Below are 20,498 nucleotides of genomic sequence, written 5' to 3' on the forward strand. Positions count from 1 at the left end.
CCCGGCAATCAACCCGCTACGCGCCGCTCCTAACTTAACAGGTGAGATATAATAACCAACATTCTATCACCCAACTACCGTGCACCGGAATACCAACCCTTTACCTGGCTAGGATGCCACTTCAGACCACGGTCAGAGCTTTGTCAACCTCCAAGCGCAAAACCGGGGGTGATTGGGTCTCACATTCAGGTGGCATTTGCGTCATCCGCGATAGAAGGCTTGTGTCGTCTCAGCGAAGGCGGCTGTGTCGTTGACTGCCAGACATTTAAGATGGACGGCCATCTAGGGAATTTCGTCCTGGATGCCAGAATCATCATCTCCATCCGCAAATCATCTTTTGCATCTCATTCTCCAGGCCTCCCTCCCGTTCAGTGCTCGCTGGACTTGCAACTGCGACCTTCAAACCACAATCTTGCCTGGCCTGATCGGCGTGGTCTATCCTCAATACTGCCTCTCTGCCCTCTATCACGCCGTATATCTCCACCATGGCAGTCCCAAAGACCGAAATCACGGAGTATCGAGTCTACCTCGTGACAATGCGTCGAGTCCCCAGCGCCCGCGGCCAATCCGACGATAAACGAATCTTCGTCGAAACAGACCCCAAGAACAGCAAGGGCGTGATGCACTACTCGGCCAAGAACGATCCTTCCTCGAGCACGCGAACCAGGTATGCCTCGTGGAAGAGCGACCATCCCAAGAACGGGGACAGGTGCATCGCATGGACGCCCATTGGTGTCACGACCGAGGAGAGCTATCCCTACGCATGGTGGGGATTACTAGATCAGTCCACGCGGGTGCGGCCCGGGCCTGGGGATCCGAAGAAGGACCCGGACGCGTTTCGGCGAGTGTTGCATGACTTTGGGCTGATGTGTAGTGCCGAAGAGCGCGCGCCTGCGACGGAACCCGAGCCGATGGCTGGGTCTACGTGGATATCTGAGGTTGCATTGCCGAAGCTGGTTGAGACTGGATTTGTGGAAAACAGGGTTTTCATGGGGAAACGGACTTTGGCTTGATGGGCGAGGTATGTGGGAGCTATTTGATTGAGAGACGTTGGGGATGGATTCTGCATCTTATAGCATCGAGTGGTGACAATGAGAATGATAGATCAGTTGTATACCTCACGCTAGTTTTGATGCTGCAATAGACACGGAGAGTCGTAGGTTGGAGCAAGCGCACCTGTTCGTCGTCATCATTGCGCGGTAATCGTGAATGTCCGGGTCACACTTCGTATATTCTCCACGTCTGTTACTCTGCTCCTTATCAAGGAAGCAGTAGGGTTCGAGCCTGGGTTCATGATTTCAGATTTTGGTCTTGAAGAGGTACTGTAAAGAGACAGGTATCTGCCGACATGGCGAATCAAACATCCGATGCGTACTCCTGGACACAGGAAGACGGCTTGAAGATAGGTGGATTCAAGTGCGAGGGTGTTATCTCTCCGCCAACGAATACTAGTGCGCCCCAGGGTCACGTTTACGATGTCATCGTGATTGGAGCCGGGTACGCTGGGTTGTCGGCGGCTCGCGATTTAGCCACCACGAGTATGTGTGCCAGAGTTGATTTAGATGTTCAAGGTCATTGACACTTAGGCTCCAGGGCACTCCGTGTTGATGCTAGAAGGTCGAGACAGGATTGGAGGAAGAACATTCAGCGTCGATATTGAGGGTTGATTTCCACCGTTCGACAAATTCCGTGCAATGCTGATATCACATTGCAGGCTTCAAGTATGAGATGGGCGGGACTTGGGTGTCTCACTACCAACCATATGCTTTCACCGAGCTGCGCCGATATGGATTGGATAAGGAATTGGTTGCCACGAGACAACATGGCTATGAAAATGACTATTATACGCTCAACATCCCAGGTAAGAACGGGAACAATCAAGAAAGTAGCCAAATACTCACAGGGTATGTTAGGTATTCAGCAAAGAAAGATGTCACACGAAGAAGCAGGTGCGATTTCAGCAAAAGTATGGAACAGGTTTGTCGATGTGGATGGACATCTGTGTCGTAGAATCTGCCCTCTGCCTTACCAGCAACTAGGAAACGCTATGGTAAGCCGGCAAGAGGTCGAGAAGTTGGATAAATTGTCCTGCTGGGACCGCTTTCAGCAGGTCAAGAACGAGTTCACGGCTGAGGAGTCCGCCATGCTTCTTGGTCAACTTCTTATGCTCTCCGGCGGCAACTTGGAAGAGTCCAGCCTGTGGGATATGATCCGCAGTCAAGCACTGGGAGCGCATGATAGCGCCAATTTTGAAGACATCTGGCTCCTATACAAGCTGAAGGCCGGACAATCCCATCTGGCGAGAAGGATGTTCGAAGAAGCAGTAGAAACCGGCCTTGACTATTTCTTCAACACGCCCGTTGTCGGCGTCAAGGATTCCCTAAATCCTGGTGATGCTATTGAAGTACAAGTTGAGGATGGCCGTATCTTCCGAGCACGCCGTGTGATTTCCACTGTTCCGCTCAACGTCCTCAAGGATATCCAGTTCAGCCCTCCCCTAGCGGCGAAGCGTCATGAGGCAATTGAACAAGGCCATATCTGCTTCATGACCAAAATCCACGCTGAAGTCAAGGGCTCTGGACTGGTCTCGTGGCGAGGAACAGCCTACCCCAACAACCTGCTGTTTGGCTTTGGCGACGGCCTCACTGCCAAAGGTAATACTCACATCACAGCCTTCGGAGGCAAAGCACCGCCTCACTTTGTTCCTGAGAGAAACCTGGAAAAGATCCATGAGGCACTCCAAGCTCTTCATCCCATGGAGATCCAACGACTGGTAAGCCTTTCGCATTCCCATGATCATTGAACCCGCGAGTTGAATCGTTGTGCAGGTCTTCCACAATTGGAACTCAGATCGGTTCTCGCAGGCAGGCCCTTGCTGGTGGGCACCGGAGTTTATGACCAAGTATCAGGAAGAGCTGCAGTCACGCCACGGAAATGTCTTCTTTGCCTCTGCGGATTGGGCAGATGGATGGCGCGCCTTCATTGACGGAGCGTTGGAGCAAGGTAGGAAAAACGCGCAGGAAGTGGCGGTCGAGCTGCGGGTCTTGAAGACACGGGGATCTCTGCGATGACAACTTCCGGGATAGGCCTAAGGATAATGGCTAGACTACATTCTACACTTTCGAGATCAGGAGGAATTCATATTCGTTTCATTCAATCATGGCCCAACCAGCGAGGCCCCCCGCAGTTGATGATAAAGTAGAAGTGAACGCCGTACGCACCGCATGCAACAAGATGGTATTTTACTCAAAAAAAGGCACAATTGACTTCCCACAGAAAGCTCACCGCGACGCAGGCACGGCCCGTGGTAGATGCGGGTTCGCCACGGGGATGCCAGCGCGGCGCTTGGACTGGGGTTTGGGACGCGAGAGTGTATACCTAGAAGCAGAAGATGTTAGCGTTGAAGGAGCCAGGGAGAAGAGAGAGATACATACTTGGCGAATGCACGAGCCAATGCCTTCTTGCAGCTGACCTTCTGGCTACCAATGAAGGAGTCCACGGTCACAGCAATCGCACGGTCAATATCCTGCGCCGAGCAGTACTCTGACAGGCGCATCTTGCAGAAGGCCTCGGCAATACGCATGATCGCTTCAAGGTGACGGACCTGGAAGGGTATTAGTATCACAGAAAATGGGAGGGAGAAGTTACAAGCAACTGACGGTGATGGGGTATGCGCCGGTAGCCAGAGACTCGCGACGCATGTCAGCGAAGAGACGTGCGATCTTGTCCTGGTCAATCTGATACAGCTTCGGATGGCAGCGCTCGCGAGCGTACAGAATGTACTTCCGGAGCAGCTCCTGGGGGATCTCGCCTTCCTTCTCCTCTTCGGCCTTCTTCTGCTCAGCGGCTCGTTGCGCAAGTTCCTCCTGCGAAGGGGGGAGGCGGCGACCTTGTTTGTCGATACGGTAGCCCTCGGAATCGATAAGATGTCCATCGGCATCAACCAAGTCACCCTGGTCATTGCGTAGAGGCCGAGCTGGGTTGGCACGATGGTGGGACTCAATCACGAAATTGGCCAGGCGCTCATCCTCGGCCGGGTCAACGAGGTCGCGCACCACGCAGAGAATATCGAAACGAGACAAGATAGGCTCGGTCAATTCTACGTTCTCTGAAAAGGGCTTCGTGCTGTTGTAGCGGCCACCCTGGGGATTGGCGGCTGCAACTACTGAGCAACGAGCCTGGAGCGTAGTCACAATACCGGCCTTGGAGATAGAGATGGTCTGCTGTTCCATGGCTTCGTGGATGGACGTCCGATCTTGGTCGTTCATCTTGTCGAACTCATCAATCAGACAAGTACCGCGGTCAGCCAGCACTAGAGCACCACCCTCCAAGGTCCACTCGCTCGTTAGAGGGTCTCGACGAACACTGGCCGTCAGACCAACAGCACTGGCACCCTGACCAGTAGCGAAAACAGCACGGTGGGCTGTCTTCTCCACGTACTTGAGAACCTGCGACTTGGCCGTACCGGGATCACCAAGCAACAGAACGTTGATGTCACCACGGATGGACATCTTACCCTGGGCTTGTTTGCTGACACCGCCGAAAAGGGAGAGTGCGACGGCGGTCTTGACATCCTGGTGGCCGTAGATGCTGGGTGCCATAGAGCGAACAATCTTATCCACAATTTCAGGGTCACGAGATAAAGCACGAATCTCACGCTCGTCCTCCTCGGTCAGATTGAAACCAGCCAGCTGGTCGTGTGCCTTGACCACATGGTTGGCTTCAATGATCGTAGCGAAAACGGGGAATCCGTTCTTGTTATTCAACTGGGCGTCGTAGCTGTTGCGGTAGATACCGGTGATTTCGATCTCATCGCCAGGTTTAGCGGTGTCGATCAGGTCAGCCAGCAGAATGACCTCACGCTGGCGGGGCAGACGACCGGCAGGGACTGAGCCAGGAGATTCCTGCAGGGTCAACTTCTGGTAGTTGCGGTAAACCGTCTTTTCAGCGTTCACGGTGAACGGGCCACGGGACTGGCAGTTCTGGCAGAAGGAGATCTTCACCTCCTGACTGGCTTCCTGCTGGAAAGGACCCAGGGTGATACCACACTTTTGGCAAAGGAACATGACATATTTCAGTTGCGGGAACACACCCGTACGGCGGGTGACCACACCACCAACACGAACCAGACAGTTGAGGTGAGACTGGCGCAGCTGGCGCAAAGTGTAGATGATAGGCACATCGGTGATGCGCACGTGAATCTCATTGTGGATATCATGGTATTGGGGGTAGTGGAACAAAGTTACGTCGAGAGCAACCTGGTCAAAGACTTTCAAGACCTCGGTGGGCTCGTTGGCCAGGAAGTAGGAAAGAGCCGCTTTGGTCTCACTCAGATGGGCGTAGGAGACCTCCAGCGAAGCGGAATTCACCTCACCCAGCGTCTTGATGCGGTTACCATACACCGACTGACCACTGGGATCGATGAACTCGGTCAGGAAAGCCTTGAATTCACGGTAGATGGAGCGCAGGACCTGGGGCTGAGTGACCCAGTCGGTGATATTGGCAGCCTTCACATCGGCCAACTCCTCGAGCGACAGCTCTTCCATACCCTCATCCGCCATATCGATATCGTCCCGGTCTTCATCATAATGGTGTCGTCGACGTCGTGGTTGGCGCGACAGATCCATTTCCATGTCGTCATCATCCTGTAGGAAAGCAGCGGGCATACGGCGGCGGCGAGCGAGCTCGCGATCTCTTTTGTTCAACCGGGCATCTAGTTGTCGGCGGCTGGCAGCGTCAAGCTCATCATAATCACCATCGTCGTCGATGTAAGCTTCATTGGCGTATTGGTCCTCTTCTCCTTCCCTGTAATCCCGCTCAAAATTGTCGCCGAACAGGTCAATGCCGTCTTCATCCTCGGCCAATTCATCCACATCATCAATGTCGGGCACAATCTCTGCCTCTTCATCCTCATCCTCATCCTCGTCGAATGGCATAGGGGGAGGGGACGAACCCAGAGCGGCGGCTGCTCACTTTGTTAGTCTAAGCCAAATCTCTCGAATTCTTTTGCAACCTCTCGGGGCATTGTCTACGTACGACTGGAGGGAGGCAATGGAGCTGGCGAGGACATGTCATCGGGCTCTCTGGAGCGCTTGCGAGTGTTTGCCCTCGGTCCGCGATTTGCGGCCGTGTCGCTGGGCCGGAGAGGACTGCTGAGCATTAGTTTATGGGCACTGGGAAAAAGGCATCGCGCTCGTGTACTGACTCCATATTGTGTGCCGGTCAATCACCGAATTCAATAGTAATTAATGTTGCAGGGGAGAGGCTGCAAAAACACAAATGGTGGTGGGTAGGTCTTTTTTTCTCGAAGGCGGCGAAGCGTGGTTGATAGAAAGGGAGAGCGAAGGGGCGGGCGAGGCGCGTTTTGCAGTTGGGTCTGCGCGTGTTGGACGCGACGCGTTTCAATTTACCCCGATTGGGCAATCACGTGCGCACCGATGAGTTCATGGTCGGGGGTGGGAGATTGGAGATGTAGAAATGAAATGGGGACAAGGACAGTAACGGCATCCAAATTATCAAAATGGTTTTCTTCGACCTTTGATCTGGGTAAGGCCAAGCACCCCATCGAACATTCCAAGTGTCGACGAAGTTCGTCCAACGGTATCACTGCAAACCAACCAAACACCGCGCATCGCGTCTCCGTCACTCGCCGCAGTGCTGAGCAATCCGATCGCAAACATCGTTACGCCGGTTCATTGTCTGTGCCTGAGAAAGCAGATTGCGCAAACACTGAGAATTCCGTGTGAGAGGTGACCAGAATGGAACATCCCACAAACAGCCAGCTCAAGGCCGAGAACACCCGGCGCGAGAGCTTCGGCTCCCAGAACTCCCAGAACTCCCAGACCGCCAAGGAGTGAGCACTATCTCCAAAACTGAGTTGAAGATGAATACTGACCCGTGGGAGATTTATTGACTCTCAGACTCGTCTCGAGGCCGATGCGCGCGAAGTCCTCCCCTATGTCAGTGCAGTCGGATGACAGACATCGTATCGCAGAGCTGACCAGACCTCAGTCCTTCGATTCCTGCACGTATGCTCTCGGTCCATTGCGGCAAAGTCTCTTTGCCTGCTTGACATGTAATCCACCTCCCGCCAGTGCCGACCTGCCATACACCGCCGCCGCTGTCTGTTATTCCTGCTCCATCGCCTGCCATGGCGAACACACCTTGGTGGAGCTTTTCAACAAGCGTAACTTTGTCTGCGACTGCGGTACCACTCGTATGCCCTCAGCCTCTTCATGTACCCTGCGCGAAGATCCCAAGACTGGCCGGAAGGGCGTCCACTCGCAGGATGCCGCGCCAGGAAACCAATACAATCACAACTTTCGCAATCAGTTCTGCGGCTGTGGGGAGCAATATGACCCCCATCAAGAAAAGGGGACAATGTTCCAGTGCCTGGGCCTGGGCACGGTCGAAACGGGGGGATGTGGTGAGGACTGGTGGCACCCTGAATGCCTCATTGGTCTACCCAGAGACTGGCATAAATCGAAAGAAGATGAGAAGAAGCGTGAACCCTTTGGTGGTGGTGATGGCGCTGGTGACGAGGAAGAGGAAGAGACTCCTCTCCCACCTGGCTTTCCCGCCGAAGATGATTTTTGGCAAATGATCTGCTTCAAGTGTCTCGAGTCCAATCCGTGGCTCAAACGATACGCAGGAACACCAGGATTTCTCCCCCCGGTGTATCAGAACGGTGGTCTTAAGAAGTGTTCAACTGCAAGAGACTCGAAGCCCGAAGAAATAAATTCCAAGGGTTCGAAATCGGAAGAACCGAAAGAACAGATAGAAAACTCGAAGAAACGCAAGGCAGAGGATCAACCCGTTCACGAAGAACCTAATACGAAACGGACTAAAGAAGAGACTCCGGCGCAGGAGACCGGATCCAATCTCGCTACCATCGAGGAGGAGCCATCTACGAAGACCGATCAAAACAGCGAAGCCGCGAAGGCTGATCGCCCCTGCCCCAAACATGCCTCACTCCCCTACACTACTCCGGTCGAGTCCTTCTCTCTCTTTCTTCAACAAGATTTCCACGACCGCCTCTGCCGCTGCCCAGACTGTTTCCCTAATCTAGCTCCGCACCCGCAACTGCGCGAGGAAGAAGAGACATATGAACCGCCCCTTTCCGACGATGGCGATGCCAATGGTGCCGCAAGTACAGGGACCGGCAGTCTCCTGGAACGTGGCGAGGCCGCTCTGAGTAACGTTGATCGAGTGCGCGCTATTGAAGGCGCTATGGTCTACAACCACCTTCGGGACAAGGTGAAGGCATTCCTCAAGCCATTTGCTGAAAGTGGTCAAGCGGTTAGCGCTGAGGATATCAAAGGTTACTTTGAGAAACTGCGCGGTGATGAACAGGGAATCCGTGATGCTGCCGGCCAAGCTGAGGCTCAAGGTGCTGGTGACGATGATACCAAGGGCAACGGTCGTCGTGAACAGAATGGTGAGCTTAAGTCGTTCCCTTCCGAGTTGACTAGAGTGCTTTGCAAGTGACTAACTTTTGCGTCTTCCGCAGGCTATTGAATACGCGCAATATTCTTCGTATTTGCTGCGAAGAGAGCAATATGAATGTATTTTTTTTAACGATTAGGATGGGAATGAAACGGATCAAGGAAATGGAACGGGAACAGGAATAAGGCTGGAGCTAGGTAGGGCGCATCATGATATCATAAGAATTCTATTCGTTCATGTACATTCAAGTAAAGAGGTATCAGTATAGAAGTAACCCAAAAGACTCCTAACTTAACACCAATGCCAAAAAAAAAAAAAAAATCAAATTTGACGTAAATACCGAGGAGGCGATCAGAGCCCCATGTCCAGAATCGAAGGTATGATCGATATAGCCGGCGTAGAGAAAAGAAAAAGATCGTCACTCCTTAAGTCGCTTCGATGCCCTCATCAGTGAATCATCGGGCAGACCACTGCGCTTGGTACCGGGTAGGCTGCCAGTGCGAATATCGGTGTCATCCTGTGTGACCCGGCGATGCGGGTACTTGCCTTCGATGCCCTCGAAGCAGTTTGCACTAATAGGTCCTCCATTCGCAAAATACGGGTGTTCCAAGGCTTCCTGGGCTGTGATTCGCTTCGTGGGATCGTATTCAAACATGCGCGAGAGCAAATCGAACCCGTCGGTACCGGGGGTGCCAGCGGTCGAGGAGGACGAATAACCACCGTTCTTCAGACAGCTTTGGTACCAGCCTTCAAGGTTGGATCCGCGGTGAAAGTGGGCAGGCTGCCGATGCAGTACCAGGGACTGTAACTGGGTGTACTCGGGCATAGACACGAGGCCTGGCCAGGTTTCTTTGCGTGGAAGGCCGAGAATATCAACAATCTTCATCATCTGGTTGCGCTGGAATGGGACTGTCTTTTTGCTGTCCATCTTTGCTTCTTCGCCCTTGAAGATCGGTCGTAAGGAAAGAAGTTCAGCGAAGATACAACCCACCGCCCACATATCGACGGCAGGCGTGTAATGCCGGCTTCCCAAAAGCAGCTCAGGGGCACGATACCAAATCGTGACAACCACTTTGTCGCCGGAGAAAAGGGAGTTAAGCGGTTTGTAGAACAAACGTGCCAAGCCCAAGTCACCAATTCGAATGGCACCGCCAGAAGTGACGAGAATATTAGCAGGCTTGAGGTCACGGTGTAGAACCCAATTAGTGTGCAAGTATAATAGCCCGTTGAGCAATTGAAATAGGATAGACCGAACCATGGCAGCTGGTATCGCATGTCTCTGGGGCTGCGTGTGATGGTGGATAATCTGGAGCAAGTCGTGTTCTGTATACTCAAACACCATGAAGATACACTTGTCTTCTAGGATAATCTCCTCCAGCTGTACCACATTTGCATGAGACAACTCGGTACAGAGGGACATTTCTCGGATCGCCGATTGTGAAAGGCCCGTATATTGGATGGACTCGCCTTCTTTGTCCGGCTTGAACCTGAGTTGAAGAAGTCAGAGATGACCGACGGGTGCGGAATATTGCAGCGCGTACTTCTTGATGGCAAACTCTCCTTTCTGGCCATTTTTCCCAATTGCCTTGTATACTCGGCCGTAGGTACCACTGCTGATGAATCCTACAATATGATATCGATCTCGGACTCGAACTTTGCTTGTATACCCGGTGGATCTGCGCGTATCGATGGCTTCTGCACGTGAGAAATGGTTAGTTCAGGTACAGATAACCATGACTTTGTGGTAGGAGAAAGCGGAGACAAGTCAAAGGAACAACGCGTCTTTCGATGAAGAACCACCAGGTGTAAGATCGCAACCAGACCAGAGAATGTACACCCACCCACTCCAGAGCCACCCAGAAACAACCCATTGAAATCAAAAAGGGAGAAAGCAATTACCCCGAGGATAGAAACCTCCAACAGAATTCAGGAATGGGAAGCCTTTCCCGAACATAGTGAAAAGGAGAATCGGGACAGATCACGTTAAGAAAAGAGGCGGAGCAACAGCCGGAGGACATGCAACAAGGCAAAGATCCAAGAATATGTAATTACCATCGACGGTGGTCTGAAAACTCCGTTTCAAATTCTGACCGACGGGCCTAGTTCGGGTAGAGATCGAACCGGAGGAAGGCGGGTTCGTCAGACTCATTGGATCGTCAGTCGTCCATGGAAGCAGCGAGGCAACTTCCCGCCGGGGGGGATGCACGATTTCGACGGCGAAATCGGGGGCTTGCAGGTCGAGTCTTAGTCAGCGGTAGCGACTCGGTGTCGTGCGGAGTCGAGAAAGGAACAGCGCGCGAGGACGAGAGGGGATTGGCGTCTGAGGCTGGCGGATTGATGGATGGGGAAGCGCGGAGGCCGATGTGTCGCAAGTACAGCTGAGGTGAGTCCCCGGGCTCCGCTTATCTGAGCTCCCACCGCGATCGGCAAACGTCATGCTGAGCTCCCCTTCCACCTTTCATCTTCTTCCATTTTCCACCCACACGCATCCAACGGAGGCTCATGACCCTCTCCACTACCGATCATGGCTACGGGTGAAGTGACTCGGTCGAGGGTCACGCCATATCTGATTTACCTTGTGTTTGTTGTCACGCTCGGCCCGCTCCAGTTCGGTTATCATCTGGTACGCATGGCCTGATTCCCCTAGCTGGTGATTCTCCACTAACGCAATCTGGTTCAATGTGAACCAGGCCGAGCTCAATGCGCCTCAATCAGTGGTGACATGTGAGAAGAAAACAATCCATTCCTCCAGCCTCGCGCCCCATGGTCTCCCGCAATGCATTCCTATGAACCCATCCCAATTCGGCCTGGTATCCTCGATTTATACACTTGGGGGTCTGGTTGGGGCTCTGCTGGCAGGGCCTGTGGCGACGAAGTATGGACGATTGCTTACTCTGAGGGCAACTACGATCTTTTTTGTCCTGGGCCCTGTGGCCGAAACCCTGGCACCGAACATCCCAGTTCTTGCAGTCGGTCGATTACTTTCTGGCGTCGGGTCAGGTGCAGCCATCGTCGTCGGCCCGATCTATATCTCTGAGATTGCACCTCCCCCATCCCGAGGTTTCTTCGGAGCATTCACCCAGGTCATGACCAATGTTGGTATTCTCCTCACCCAGTCATTGGGTTACTTCTGGAGCCATGACAGCCTGTGGCGGCTTATTCTCGCCGTAGCTGGAATGATCGGGGCAGTGGAGCTCATGGGTCTCTTCATGGTCCCAGAGAGCCCTACGTGGCTTGCGGAGCATCACCAGGGAAGCCAGGCCCGCAAGGTCTTGCAGCGTATCCGTGGTCCGAATGTGAACGTTGAAGCCGAGATCGAGGGGTGGAGAGAATCGGGCGCCGCCCCTACGTCAGGCGAAGAAGAGTCTTTGCTCGCCCCGCCGACAGGAAATCAAGCCTCCAAGCAACAACAGGTGACGATGCTGCAGGTTGTGAGCGACCCATACTACCGACCCGCAATCATCGCCGTTGTTGGGGTGATGATTGCCCAACAGTTCACCGGAGTCAACAGTATCATCATGTATAGTGTCTCGCTATTGCAGAGCATTTTGCCGACAACGGCCGCTTTGCTGACCGTACTGATCTCTGTCATCAATCTCATCATCACACTGGGCTGTTCGCCCCTGCCGGACCGTATCGGCCGGAAGACCTGTCTGCTCCTAAGTATCAGCGGGATGGGTTGCAGCTCCATTCTATTGGCACTCGGCTTCTCCCTGAACCAGAAGCTTATGTCGGCCATTGCCACTTTGTTGTTTGTGGCGTGCTTCGCGGTTGGGCTGGGCCCCGTCCCCTTCATACTGGCTTCCGAATTGGTCGGGCCCGAAGCGGTGGGCGCGGCCCAGAGCTGGGCGCTGGCAGCGAATTGGATTGCAACCTTCGTTGTTGCGCAATTCTTCCCGGTGCTCAACGACGCCCTCGGCGGCCACGGAAAGGTCTACTGGGTCTTTGCAGCCATGGCGGGTCTGCTAGGTGGCTTCATTTACGGGTGGGTGCCGGAGACCAAGGGTAAAGCGAACGCCGACGAGGTCTGGGGCCGGGTAGACCGGCGACAAGACTAGAATTCTTCTGCCTGTCCGAGTTATGCAGCCACAAGCCAGCCCCATTCAATTGATTCCGGCTTAGTCCGTAGCCAGCTTGTACATCTTGCCAATCCGGCTCGTCTCGTTGGTTCTGTGCGATGCGGGGTATTGCATGGAATGTAGAGAGGTGGTCGAGTCCTCGGTCTGGGGAACATTGCATACGTCATGGTATGGTAGGGCGGACTCCGTAGTATATGCGGACATGCTCGACACCGTAGGCGAGGCCTCGGGGTTTGAATTGGAGTTCCCAAGCACTAAAATCCGTAGGGACCGAGATCATCCTCATTGAATACGATGTCACGGGCGAGGGAATGGGCGGTGGGGGACCAGTGGAGCCAAGCTGGACTGACGTCGTAGGAGAGAGCATCAATTGCTATGTGTCTCGAAGGGCCCCACGAACTTTCCAATTTCCCCCCTCCTCTGCTTCTTCCTCTCCGGCCTTTAAACTCCCTTCTGATTCTCCCAATCCCACCCCGACATCCACTTTCGGAGTGCAATTGCCTGCCACTCGCAGCATCACTGTTTGGTAGGAGTGGGTGGTACCGCGTCTTGGTTCTCGCTGCAGATCGCAGATCGACCTGGAGTCCCTAGAACAAGCCACCTCAACGGGTACTGGTCGACCGTGACCAGGGGCCTAGAGCCACCCGTTTTCTAAGTCTTTCTTTCAGCCTCCTTTTCGAACATCCTCTTCAGCCACCTCTCGTGGTTGCCTGCGCTTCCGACATGGTCCGGCTACCGCTTCCGCAGCGGCTGAGCTCGCACTTGTCCGCGAGAAGCACGAGCTCGACACCAGGGCAGAGCAGGAGCACCAGTCCGATGCGCCCGGTCGATCCAAAGCCTCTGCTGCTCAAAGTGACCGTGATTCGGGTAAGGGACTGCCATCGTCTCGGATAAACAACAAAAACCCCGCACCACCCGAACCAGAACTTCCCGGCTAACCCGCATCTCTTTGCCTTCGCTAGGGACGAGATCTTGCAGCTAAGGACCGTGGTGGTACAAGTGACCCCGTAAGAGACCCTCGACGGGGATGTTTCCAGGATGCTTGAGTCCAGAACGCTCACAGGCCGCATAGTACTTGGTGGTGACATTGGGGGACGCGAGGCAATCGACGCCAACTATATTCAAGACCCTGAATCCAGAATGGAACGTATCGTTTGAAATGCCCCTCGGGGGTGTGCCGTTGTTGGAGTGTATCTGTTGGGATCACGATCGATTCGGCAAGGATTACCTGGGTGAATTCGACATCGCACTGGAGGACATTTTCCCGGAGGGCCAAGTTACCCAAGAGGTGGGTGCATAAGCCGACCCTTGAACCGGGCAGAACAACGGGTTTGTGAATCAGAGGCTGACAGGAACCACACAGCCGAAATGGTATACCCTCAAATCCAACCGAAGCCCGGCTCGACAAACCAAAAAGAAAAAGAAGAAGGATAACAATGTGTCTGGGGAGATCCTGTTGCAGTTTTCAATTTCTGACTCTGCGAACCCCGGTGCCCCGCCCTCAGACACATACCGCAAATTCAAGAGCCTCGTATGCTCAGGCGAGGAGGATGATCAGATCGAAATCCCGCCGACTGACCTTGATGACCTCGACCGAGATGAGACGTCTGATGAGACAGACGATCCATCGAAGCCGGAGGTTATCGAAAAGCGCAAGCGCCGGCTTCGTTTAGCCCGTCTAAGACGCAAATCCCTAGCAGCGAGGGCCTATCAATTCTCGGGATCGGGGACGGGCGTTCAGGGAATTGTGTTCATGGAAGTCGTTCGAGTGACTGACCTCCCTCCCGAACGGAATGGTATGAGTCTTTTTTTATCACAGTTCCTAGGTGTCAGATAACTGATAGCTTCTCTCCAGTGACGCGGACATCGTTCGATATGGACCCCTTCGTGGTGACTTCTCTGGGAAGAAAGACGCTTAGGACCCCTGTTATACGTCACAATTTGAACCCGATCTACCACGAGAAAATGGTATTTCAGGTGATGCGCCACGAGCAGACCTACACTATCAGCTTTACAGTGATGGACCGAGATAAGTTCTCAGGAAATGACTTCGTCGCCTCTGCTGGTTTCCCTCTGCAGAATCTCATCCAGTCCGCCCCGGAAGCGGATCCAGAGTCGGGTCTGTATGATTTTGTAGAGTCTGATGAGGCCAACATAGTATCCAAGTCTAGTCGCGGGGTCGCTATCAGCCCATCAGCCTCCTCACAGAGTCTCTCCAAGATGGGTCGACCTACTCTCAAGTCACGCAACTCTGCCGCATCTCTGTCAACGCAATCTGCTCTTGAAAATCTCAACAGGCTTCCACCCTCATCAGTCCCAGAGGAAAGTCCCGAGGCGGAAAGCGGATCCACGCTTCAGGTCCCCTCCGTGTCCACGACCATGTACGATACTGACCAGATCCCTCCGGCGGATGAGGATGGATTGCGGACTTATACCATCCCTCTAACCCTCAAAAACCGAGAGCGGTGGGAAGACAAGCATTCACCCGAGTTGCACGTCAAAGCCAAATATCTACCATATAGTGCCCTGCGACAGCAATTCTGGAGACTGATGCTGAAGCAATATGATGCGGATGATAGCGGTCGAATCGACAAGATCGAAATGACTACGATGCTCGACACCCTTGGATCTACATTGAAGGAGTCGACAATTGACGGCTTCTTCACGCGTTTCAGTGTTGAGAACGAACCCAGCGAGACGGTTGATCTGACGTTCGACCAAGCGGTCATATGTCTTGAAGACACCCTGCAGGCGTTACAGAAGAAGAGTGCTGCAGCGCCTGCTCTACCCAGGCCGGGGCTTGGCCCATCATCAGTCGGCAGTCAAGAAAGTGAGGAGCCATCTAGCGGCGATGAGCTCGCATTAGAATCGAGTGATACCAAACCAGCCAATACTGACCCGACGCGGACAGCGGTCCCAACAATATCTAGTGAAGATCAAACCAGCTCAAATGAAGAGGACCTACGACCCGATGATCTCGTGGATGAGAGAGGTGAAGAGCACGTTGTGGAGATTCGTGAATGCCCACTGTGCCACCAGCCTCGCCTTGGCAAACGCTCGGATGCGGATATTATAACTCATATTGCAACATGCGCCAGCCGCGATTGGCGGCAGGTGGACAACCTAGTGATGGGTGGCTTCGTGACTTCCAGCCAGGCTCAGCGCAAATGGTACTCCAAGGTTATCACTAAGATTTCATATGGAGGCTACCGGCTCGGTGCCAACTCGGCCAATATTCTCGTCCAGGATCGGATCACGGGTCAGATCAATGAGGAGCGTATGAGTGTCTATGTCCGCCTTGGAATCCGCCTGCTCTATAAGGGTCTCAAGAGCAAGGACATGGAGAAGAAGCGAAGTAAGTTCCTTGAAAGTGTTTTCACCACGATTGGCTTGGCTTTAACTAAGAGGCGCTCCAGTCCGCCGTGTGCTTCGCTCTCTCAGCATCAAACAAGGCCGAAAGTACGACGACCCGGCATCCGCCAGCCAGATTCGGGACTTCATCAATTTCCATCAGTTGGACATGACAGAGGTCCTCTTGCCGGTTGAGAAGTTCCGCAATTTCAATGAGTTTTTCTACCGCGCGCTCAAGCCAGAAGCCCGTCCGTGCTCCGCCCCTGATGAGCCCAGGATCGTCGTGTCTCCGGCCGACTGTCGGTCCGTTGTGTTCGATCGTATGGACAATGCAACCAGCATCTGGGTGAAGGGTCGGGAATTCTCCGTGGAGAGGTTACTGGGCAATGCCTATCCTGAGGATGCGCCGCGGTATCGCAACGGCGCTCTCGGTGTATTCCGTCTTGCGCCTCAGGACTATCATCGCTTCCATGTTCCAGTGGATGGAATTATGGGAGAGCCCAAGACCATTGAGGGCGAGTATTACACAGTGAACCCGATGGCCATCCGTTCAGCTCTGGATGTGTACGGCGAGAATGTGCGGATTCTTGTTCCGATTGATTCCGTCGCGCATGGCCGTGTCATGGTGGTCTGTGTAGGTGCCATGATGGTGGGTAGCACGGTGATTACTCGGAAAGCAGGTGAAAAGGTTAGCCGAGCGGAGGAGCTCGGGTATTTCAAGTTCGGTGGCAGTACGCTGCTGGTTCTGTTCGAAGAGGGAATGGTCAATTTCGATACCGATCTGGCAGACAACTCGAGAGGACCTTTGGAGACTCTGGTAACGACGCCCGTGTTCCTGCTTCCTTTGCTCTCCTGTCGATTGCCTATCATATTAACATTCTCTTCAACGCAGATCCGAGTTGGCATGTCTGTTGGTCACAGCCCCGAAATCCCGCAGTTCGAACCCGACATGCCCAAGAAAGAGGAGAACATCACCGCCGAGGAGAAGCAAGAAGCGAAGCGACGCATCGCAGGCAGCCTGGCGCCGCCGAGCGACCAGTCCGCGCTCAGTAGCATTCATTGATGTTGAATGTAGTCAATATTCGCATGGGCTGGACTCAACTCCCGCCCCCACTCCGTCTCACGTTTCGTTAGGCATATTGTTGTATTTGTTGCAATATTAGCGTTGGGAGGGGGCGGGTTCTGATTTGACGAAGCGTTTTTTTCACCTCTAGCAGCATCTGCGCAGGGGGGTAGGACCCTGACTGAGGGGAAACCAACCCGCCTCTGGCAGCTCTTATATCATGGCAATGCATTGGATACCAATCAATAAGTACGCACGATTGTAGACTGTAATGAAGGGAAGAGATTAAGAGTCGATGATGTCCTATAGTTGTTCAAGCCAGGAGGGGCCGCCCGAAGCGGACTAGCGTCCCACGCGCCCCGACCAAAACAACCGCGTGCCCGAATCCCTCCAACCCACCTTCTGCGCTTCCCTTGCCGCCCGCAGCTCCTCTCTCATTGCGGGCGTGATTCCGTGATCTCGACCAGTCTGCTGCGCATGCGATCTCGACTGGCCCTTAGACACCATTTCACGGCCCGACCGACATCGAGGGGGGCAATTCGACTTAGGGCCTGCGAAGATCAGCCTGGATCCAGAACGTGACCTGGCGCTCTACGTCGCGCCGGCTTGTCTCCCAAGGGAAACGCTGCCCGTCAATCCCTGGCCGGAAGTCTGAAAGACGCGCAATCTCCATTCCGGTGACCGACACTGAGGTGCCATTCACAACCCTCATCACCCTCGACCCACGACTCCGCGTAACCATCTCCTGACATGACCATCGCGGTCCTGGCGGCTCCCACGACCAGAAATCAGCGCCGCGAACCGCTGGGGACAATCGGAATGGCAGCCTCTCAGGCGCAGTCGCGTTCTGCGACCGCGTCTGGCAGAGCCGGCAGAGGCCGAGGGGGCGGGCGGTCCACGCGACTCAGCGCGAGTCAGCAAGGATTGGAAGAAGCTACGAACAACGACGGAAAACGCAAGGCGGGTGAGTGCTGCACTATGCGCGCGAAAGAGATAGAGTGAGGACTTGGTGACGTGCTAACTGCTTGCTGAAGATTACGAGGAGGACGCGGAAGGATTCCAGTTCTCTCGAGTACCGCCTAAGAAGAAGAAACCTTCTGTCGAGCCCGTCGCGGAAGTTCCCCCATCCGACGTGGAAAATGCCCCCCCAAAATCAACACCACGGAGGGGGCGACCACCAAAGAAACGGACCGCCGAGGATGCTAACTTGGCTGAGGCGCCCGCGAAGGTCATAACAACCGAGCTTCCGACCAGGAAATCAACGAGGGGTGCTGCTAAGGATCCCGAGCCAAAGCCTCACCCGGCAAATGCGACGCGCTCATCACGAAACTATGCACCCTCGGAGGAGGTATCATCAACACCAAAAGGGAAAAGGGGGCGGCCAGCACGACCCAGAGTCAGTGGAACGAATGGGTTTAAATCCCCAGAGCAGCCGCCAGCTGGTACCAAGGTGGCACTTCCTGTGGCCGACACTCCGGTCATCCAACGAAACAAAGAGTTGAGAGGGGCAAAGTCAGATAAAGGGCGGCGACGAAGCAGTCTTGGGATGCGGGGGCGGAGGGCTAGCTCTTTGATTGACTCCGGGGCTTCCAATGGTAGGAATCTTCTGGTCCGTGGACTAAAACAGTGCCGAAAACTAACCATGGCATCTGCAGCATTACCCCACCGAGAAGTTGGCACAGCAGACTTCTATAAACATATCGCAGATGAGGGTCTCCCCGAGCCGCGCAGGATGCGACAGCTTCTCATTTGGTGTGGGACGCGTGCATTGGGGGATAAACCTTCGGGCTCGCACTCGGAAGAGCAGAGTGCACGCCTTGCAGGTAAGTTCCTACGTTTCTCTGGAATCAAGAATAGGAGGGGCTAACTTGACTTCAGCCCTTGTGATTCAAGAAGAATTACTAAAGGATTTCTCATCGAACTCCGAGCTCTCCAACTGGTTCAGCCGTGAGGATGTCAATCCTCCAACGGTTGTTGTTAAGAAACCGAATCCGAGGAATGTGCAGAACACAGACAAAATCAAGGAATTGGAGGAACAAATACAAAGGTAAGGGGATACGAGAAATTTGCCCTGAGATTACTTGGTCTGACATGATTCCACAGGCTTCAAAAAGAGCGACATGCTTTGAATGCTCTGTTTCGGCAACCAGCGATTCCACGAGTAGATGCGACAGGCCCAGATCCTTCCACCGACCCATCGAAATTGAAACGTCGTCCCACAAAATCCTCCAATGAACAGATCGACTCTTCTCTTCTCGACCCCTCACAACAAGCCATCTTCGCATCCCTTGATCCCTCCAGCACCAAGCCGGCCCCGGAAGGAGAATCCTCTACCTCATCAGCACCCCGACCACCGATGCCTCCATCTGCGGTCTCATCACGCCTCTCCCGAGTCGCAGCGAATCTCGCTCCGACATTGGATGCCTTTGCAGCGGGAGTTCACGATATCGAGTTATACCGCGCCTCGGCGGACGCTGTTTCATCGCGAATACTGAGCACCTGTGCACAGCGCCTTGAAGAGCGTGATATGCGCAACACCCAACAAAGACTCGCAATTGAAGGTAGCGATAACGAGCGTTCGCCTGAACTATTACCACAACGACCCCGGGAAGATCTGGGTGTCATTCTAGGAGCACTCAGTCGGGTCGAACGACGGTAGTGGTCGCGATGAACAGCCTTTTCTGTCTTGTTTTCAGCGAATCCCTTTTTCTTGTCTTTTCTTTTTCTGTCTGATTACCTCTGGTGTCTTTTCAAGGGGTTCATTGCAAGGGGGTCATGGATTGACCAATTGATTTGATGACGATCTTGACGAACCTGCTTCTTCGTCGAGGAGCTGGGGTATGGCGCACATAAGCGGAATCGGGATGGGATGCATTGCAATTTTTCCGCAAGCACTGGAGTTCAGGTGTTGTGTGATGTCTAATATACCGCGCGACGGATTAAATTTGGGGGCTTTCTTTCTGCTTCAATTCTATCTAGCCTTCTCTGTTTACAAGGCTTCACATGGCATGCATGGCAGGAGCAGGAGCGGTGGTTTAGGATAGTGAGTCATTGGCAAATTAAGTCCTATTGAACTCTCCATAAACTCGTCTCTCATCCAGTATACCTTCTCTACCGACGCAATTAATTCTATTTGTCGCTTCTCGACTTGGTTCGCCAGTGTATGGTCTTTCATTTCCTAGCGAGTGCGACTACTCTCGTCGCCTCTAGCTGACCGTTTAGTACCATTTGGAAGAATTCAGCCACGTCAGGTCTCTTCATGTGAAGAGCAAAGTGTATGTAGTCTAGATCTATCTACGCAAGATTTGTCTCCGACAGGACGATCTGACATCTTCGATGCAAACATTCAATTTCCAAAGACGTTCTCATGGATATCATAAAGCCGAGTATAAGAAGGGCGAGTCGACTTGCCATATAATCAAAACCACATTACTATATACAAGACACGAAACTCTCATCTCGCTAGCGGCCGCTAAATGCACGGATCCAATAAACACTGCGTCCAAGAAAAGGATCAGGGGAATCATAGCTCGTATTCAAATCACATCAATGCATCAGTG

General features: G+C 53.5%; 8 protein-coding genes across 8 annotated transcripts; 6 read left to right on the plus strand and 2 right to left on the minus strand.

Moving 5' to 3' along the window:
* Positions 1 to 485: 485 nt before the first annotated feature.
* On the plus strand, positions 486 to 1,013 carry N7459_000211 (uncharacterized protein; the record flags this gene model as incomplete). Its single annotated transcript, XM_056939396.1, has 1 exon — positions 486 to 1,013. One exon carries the CDS (start codon positions 486 to 488, stop codon positions 1,011 to 1,013), a length of 528 nt encoding a protein of 175 aa, XP_056803676.1.
* Positions 1,014 to 1,348: 335 nt separating this feature from the next.
* Positions 1,349 to 3,071, plus strand: N7459_000212 (flavin monoamine oxidase family protein; the record flags this gene model as incomplete). Its single annotated transcript, XM_056939397.1, has 5 exons — positions 1,349 to 1,538; positions 1,594 to 1,662; positions 1,715 to 1,861; positions 1,914 to 2,773; positions 2,829 to 3,071. 5 exons carry the CDS (start codon positions 1,349 to 1,351, stop codon positions 3,069 to 3,071), a joined length of 1,509 nt encoding a protein of 502 aa, XP_056803677.1.
* Positions 3,072 to 3,287: 216 nt separating this feature from the next.
* On the minus strand, positions 3,288 to 6,160 carry N7459_000213 (MCM DNA helicase complex subunit MCM2; the record flags this gene model as incomplete). The annotated part of the gene is made up of 4 exons (XM_056939398.1): positions 3,288 to 3,378; positions 3,435 to 3,604; positions 3,660 to 5,965; positions 6,037 to 6,160. Coding segments are annotated over 4 exons (2,691 nt in total), but the record flags the coding sequence as incomplete, so codon positions are not given.
* A 598-nt stretch (positions 6,161 to 6,758) lies between these two features.
* Positions 6,759 to 8,487, plus strand: N7459_000214 (putative metaphase-anaphase transition protein (Mlo2); the record flags this gene model as incomplete). Its single annotated transcript, XM_056939399.1, has 3 exons — positions 6,759 to 6,853; positions 6,905 to 6,959; positions 7,012 to 8,487. The coding sequence occupies 3 exons, from the start codon at positions 6,759 to 6,761 to the stop codon at positions 8,485 to 8,487; spliced, it is 1,626 nt and encodes a 541-aa protein (XP_056803679.1).
* Positions 8,488 to 8,863: 376 nt separating this feature from the next.
* Positions 8,864 to 10,399, minus strand: ssn3 (cyclin-dependent serine/threonine protein kinase SSN3; the record flags this gene model as incomplete). The annotated part of the gene is made up of 3 exons (XM_056939400.1): positions 8,864 to 9,932; positions 9,987 to 10,140; positions 10,345 to 10,399. The coding sequence occupies 3 exons, from the start codon at positions 10,397 to 10,399 to the stop codon at positions 8,864 to 8,866; spliced, it is 1,278 nt and encodes a 425-aa protein (XP_056803680.1).
* A 570-nt stretch (positions 10,400 to 10,969) lies between these two features.
* Positions 10,970 to 12,503, plus strand: N7459_000216 (putative MFS glucose transporter; the record flags this gene model as incomplete). The annotated part of the gene is made up of 2 exons (XM_056939401.1): positions 10,970 to 11,068; positions 11,136 to 12,503. The coding sequence occupies 2 exons, from the start codon at positions 10,970 to 10,972 to the stop codon at positions 12,501 to 12,503; spliced, it is 1,467 nt and encodes a 488-aa protein (XP_056803681.1).
* A 744-nt stretch (positions 12,504 to 13,247) lies between these two features.
* On the plus strand, positions 13,248 to 16,938 carry N7459_000217 (putative phosphatidylserine decarboxylase Psd2; the record flags this gene model as incomplete). The annotated part of the gene is made up of 6 exons (XM_056939402.1): positions 13,248 to 13,391; positions 13,487 to 13,531; positions 13,597 to 13,812; positions 13,888 to 14,320; positions 14,380 to 15,879; positions 15,941 to 16,938. 6 exons carry the CDS (start codon positions 13,248 to 13,250, stop codon positions 16,936 to 16,938), a joined length of 3,336 nt encoding a protein of 1,111 aa, XP_056803682.1.
* A 750-nt stretch (positions 16,939 to 17,688) lies between these two features.
* On the plus strand, positions 17,689 to 19,597 carry N7459_000218 (Mis12-Mtw1 family protein; the record flags this gene model as incomplete). Its single annotated transcript, XM_056939403.1, has 5 exons — positions 17,689 to 17,902; positions 17,973 to 18,533; positions 18,594 to 18,761; positions 18,817 to 18,985; positions 19,042 to 19,597. 5 exons carry the CDS (start codon positions 17,689 to 17,691, stop codon positions 19,595 to 19,597), a joined length of 1,668 nt encoding a protein of 555 aa, XP_056803683.1.
* Between the last annotated feature and the right edge of the window lie 901 nt (positions 19,598 to 20,498).

Source organism: Penicillium hispanicum (assembly GCF_028827665.1).
Source record: "Penicillium hispanicum strain IBT 35686 chromosome Unknown utg000001l_segment0_segment0, whole genome shotgun sequence".
Classification (NCBI taxonomy): domain Eukaryota; kingdom Fungi; phylum Ascomycota; class Eurotiomycetes; order Eurotiales; family Aspergillaceae; genus Penicillium; species Penicillium hispanicum.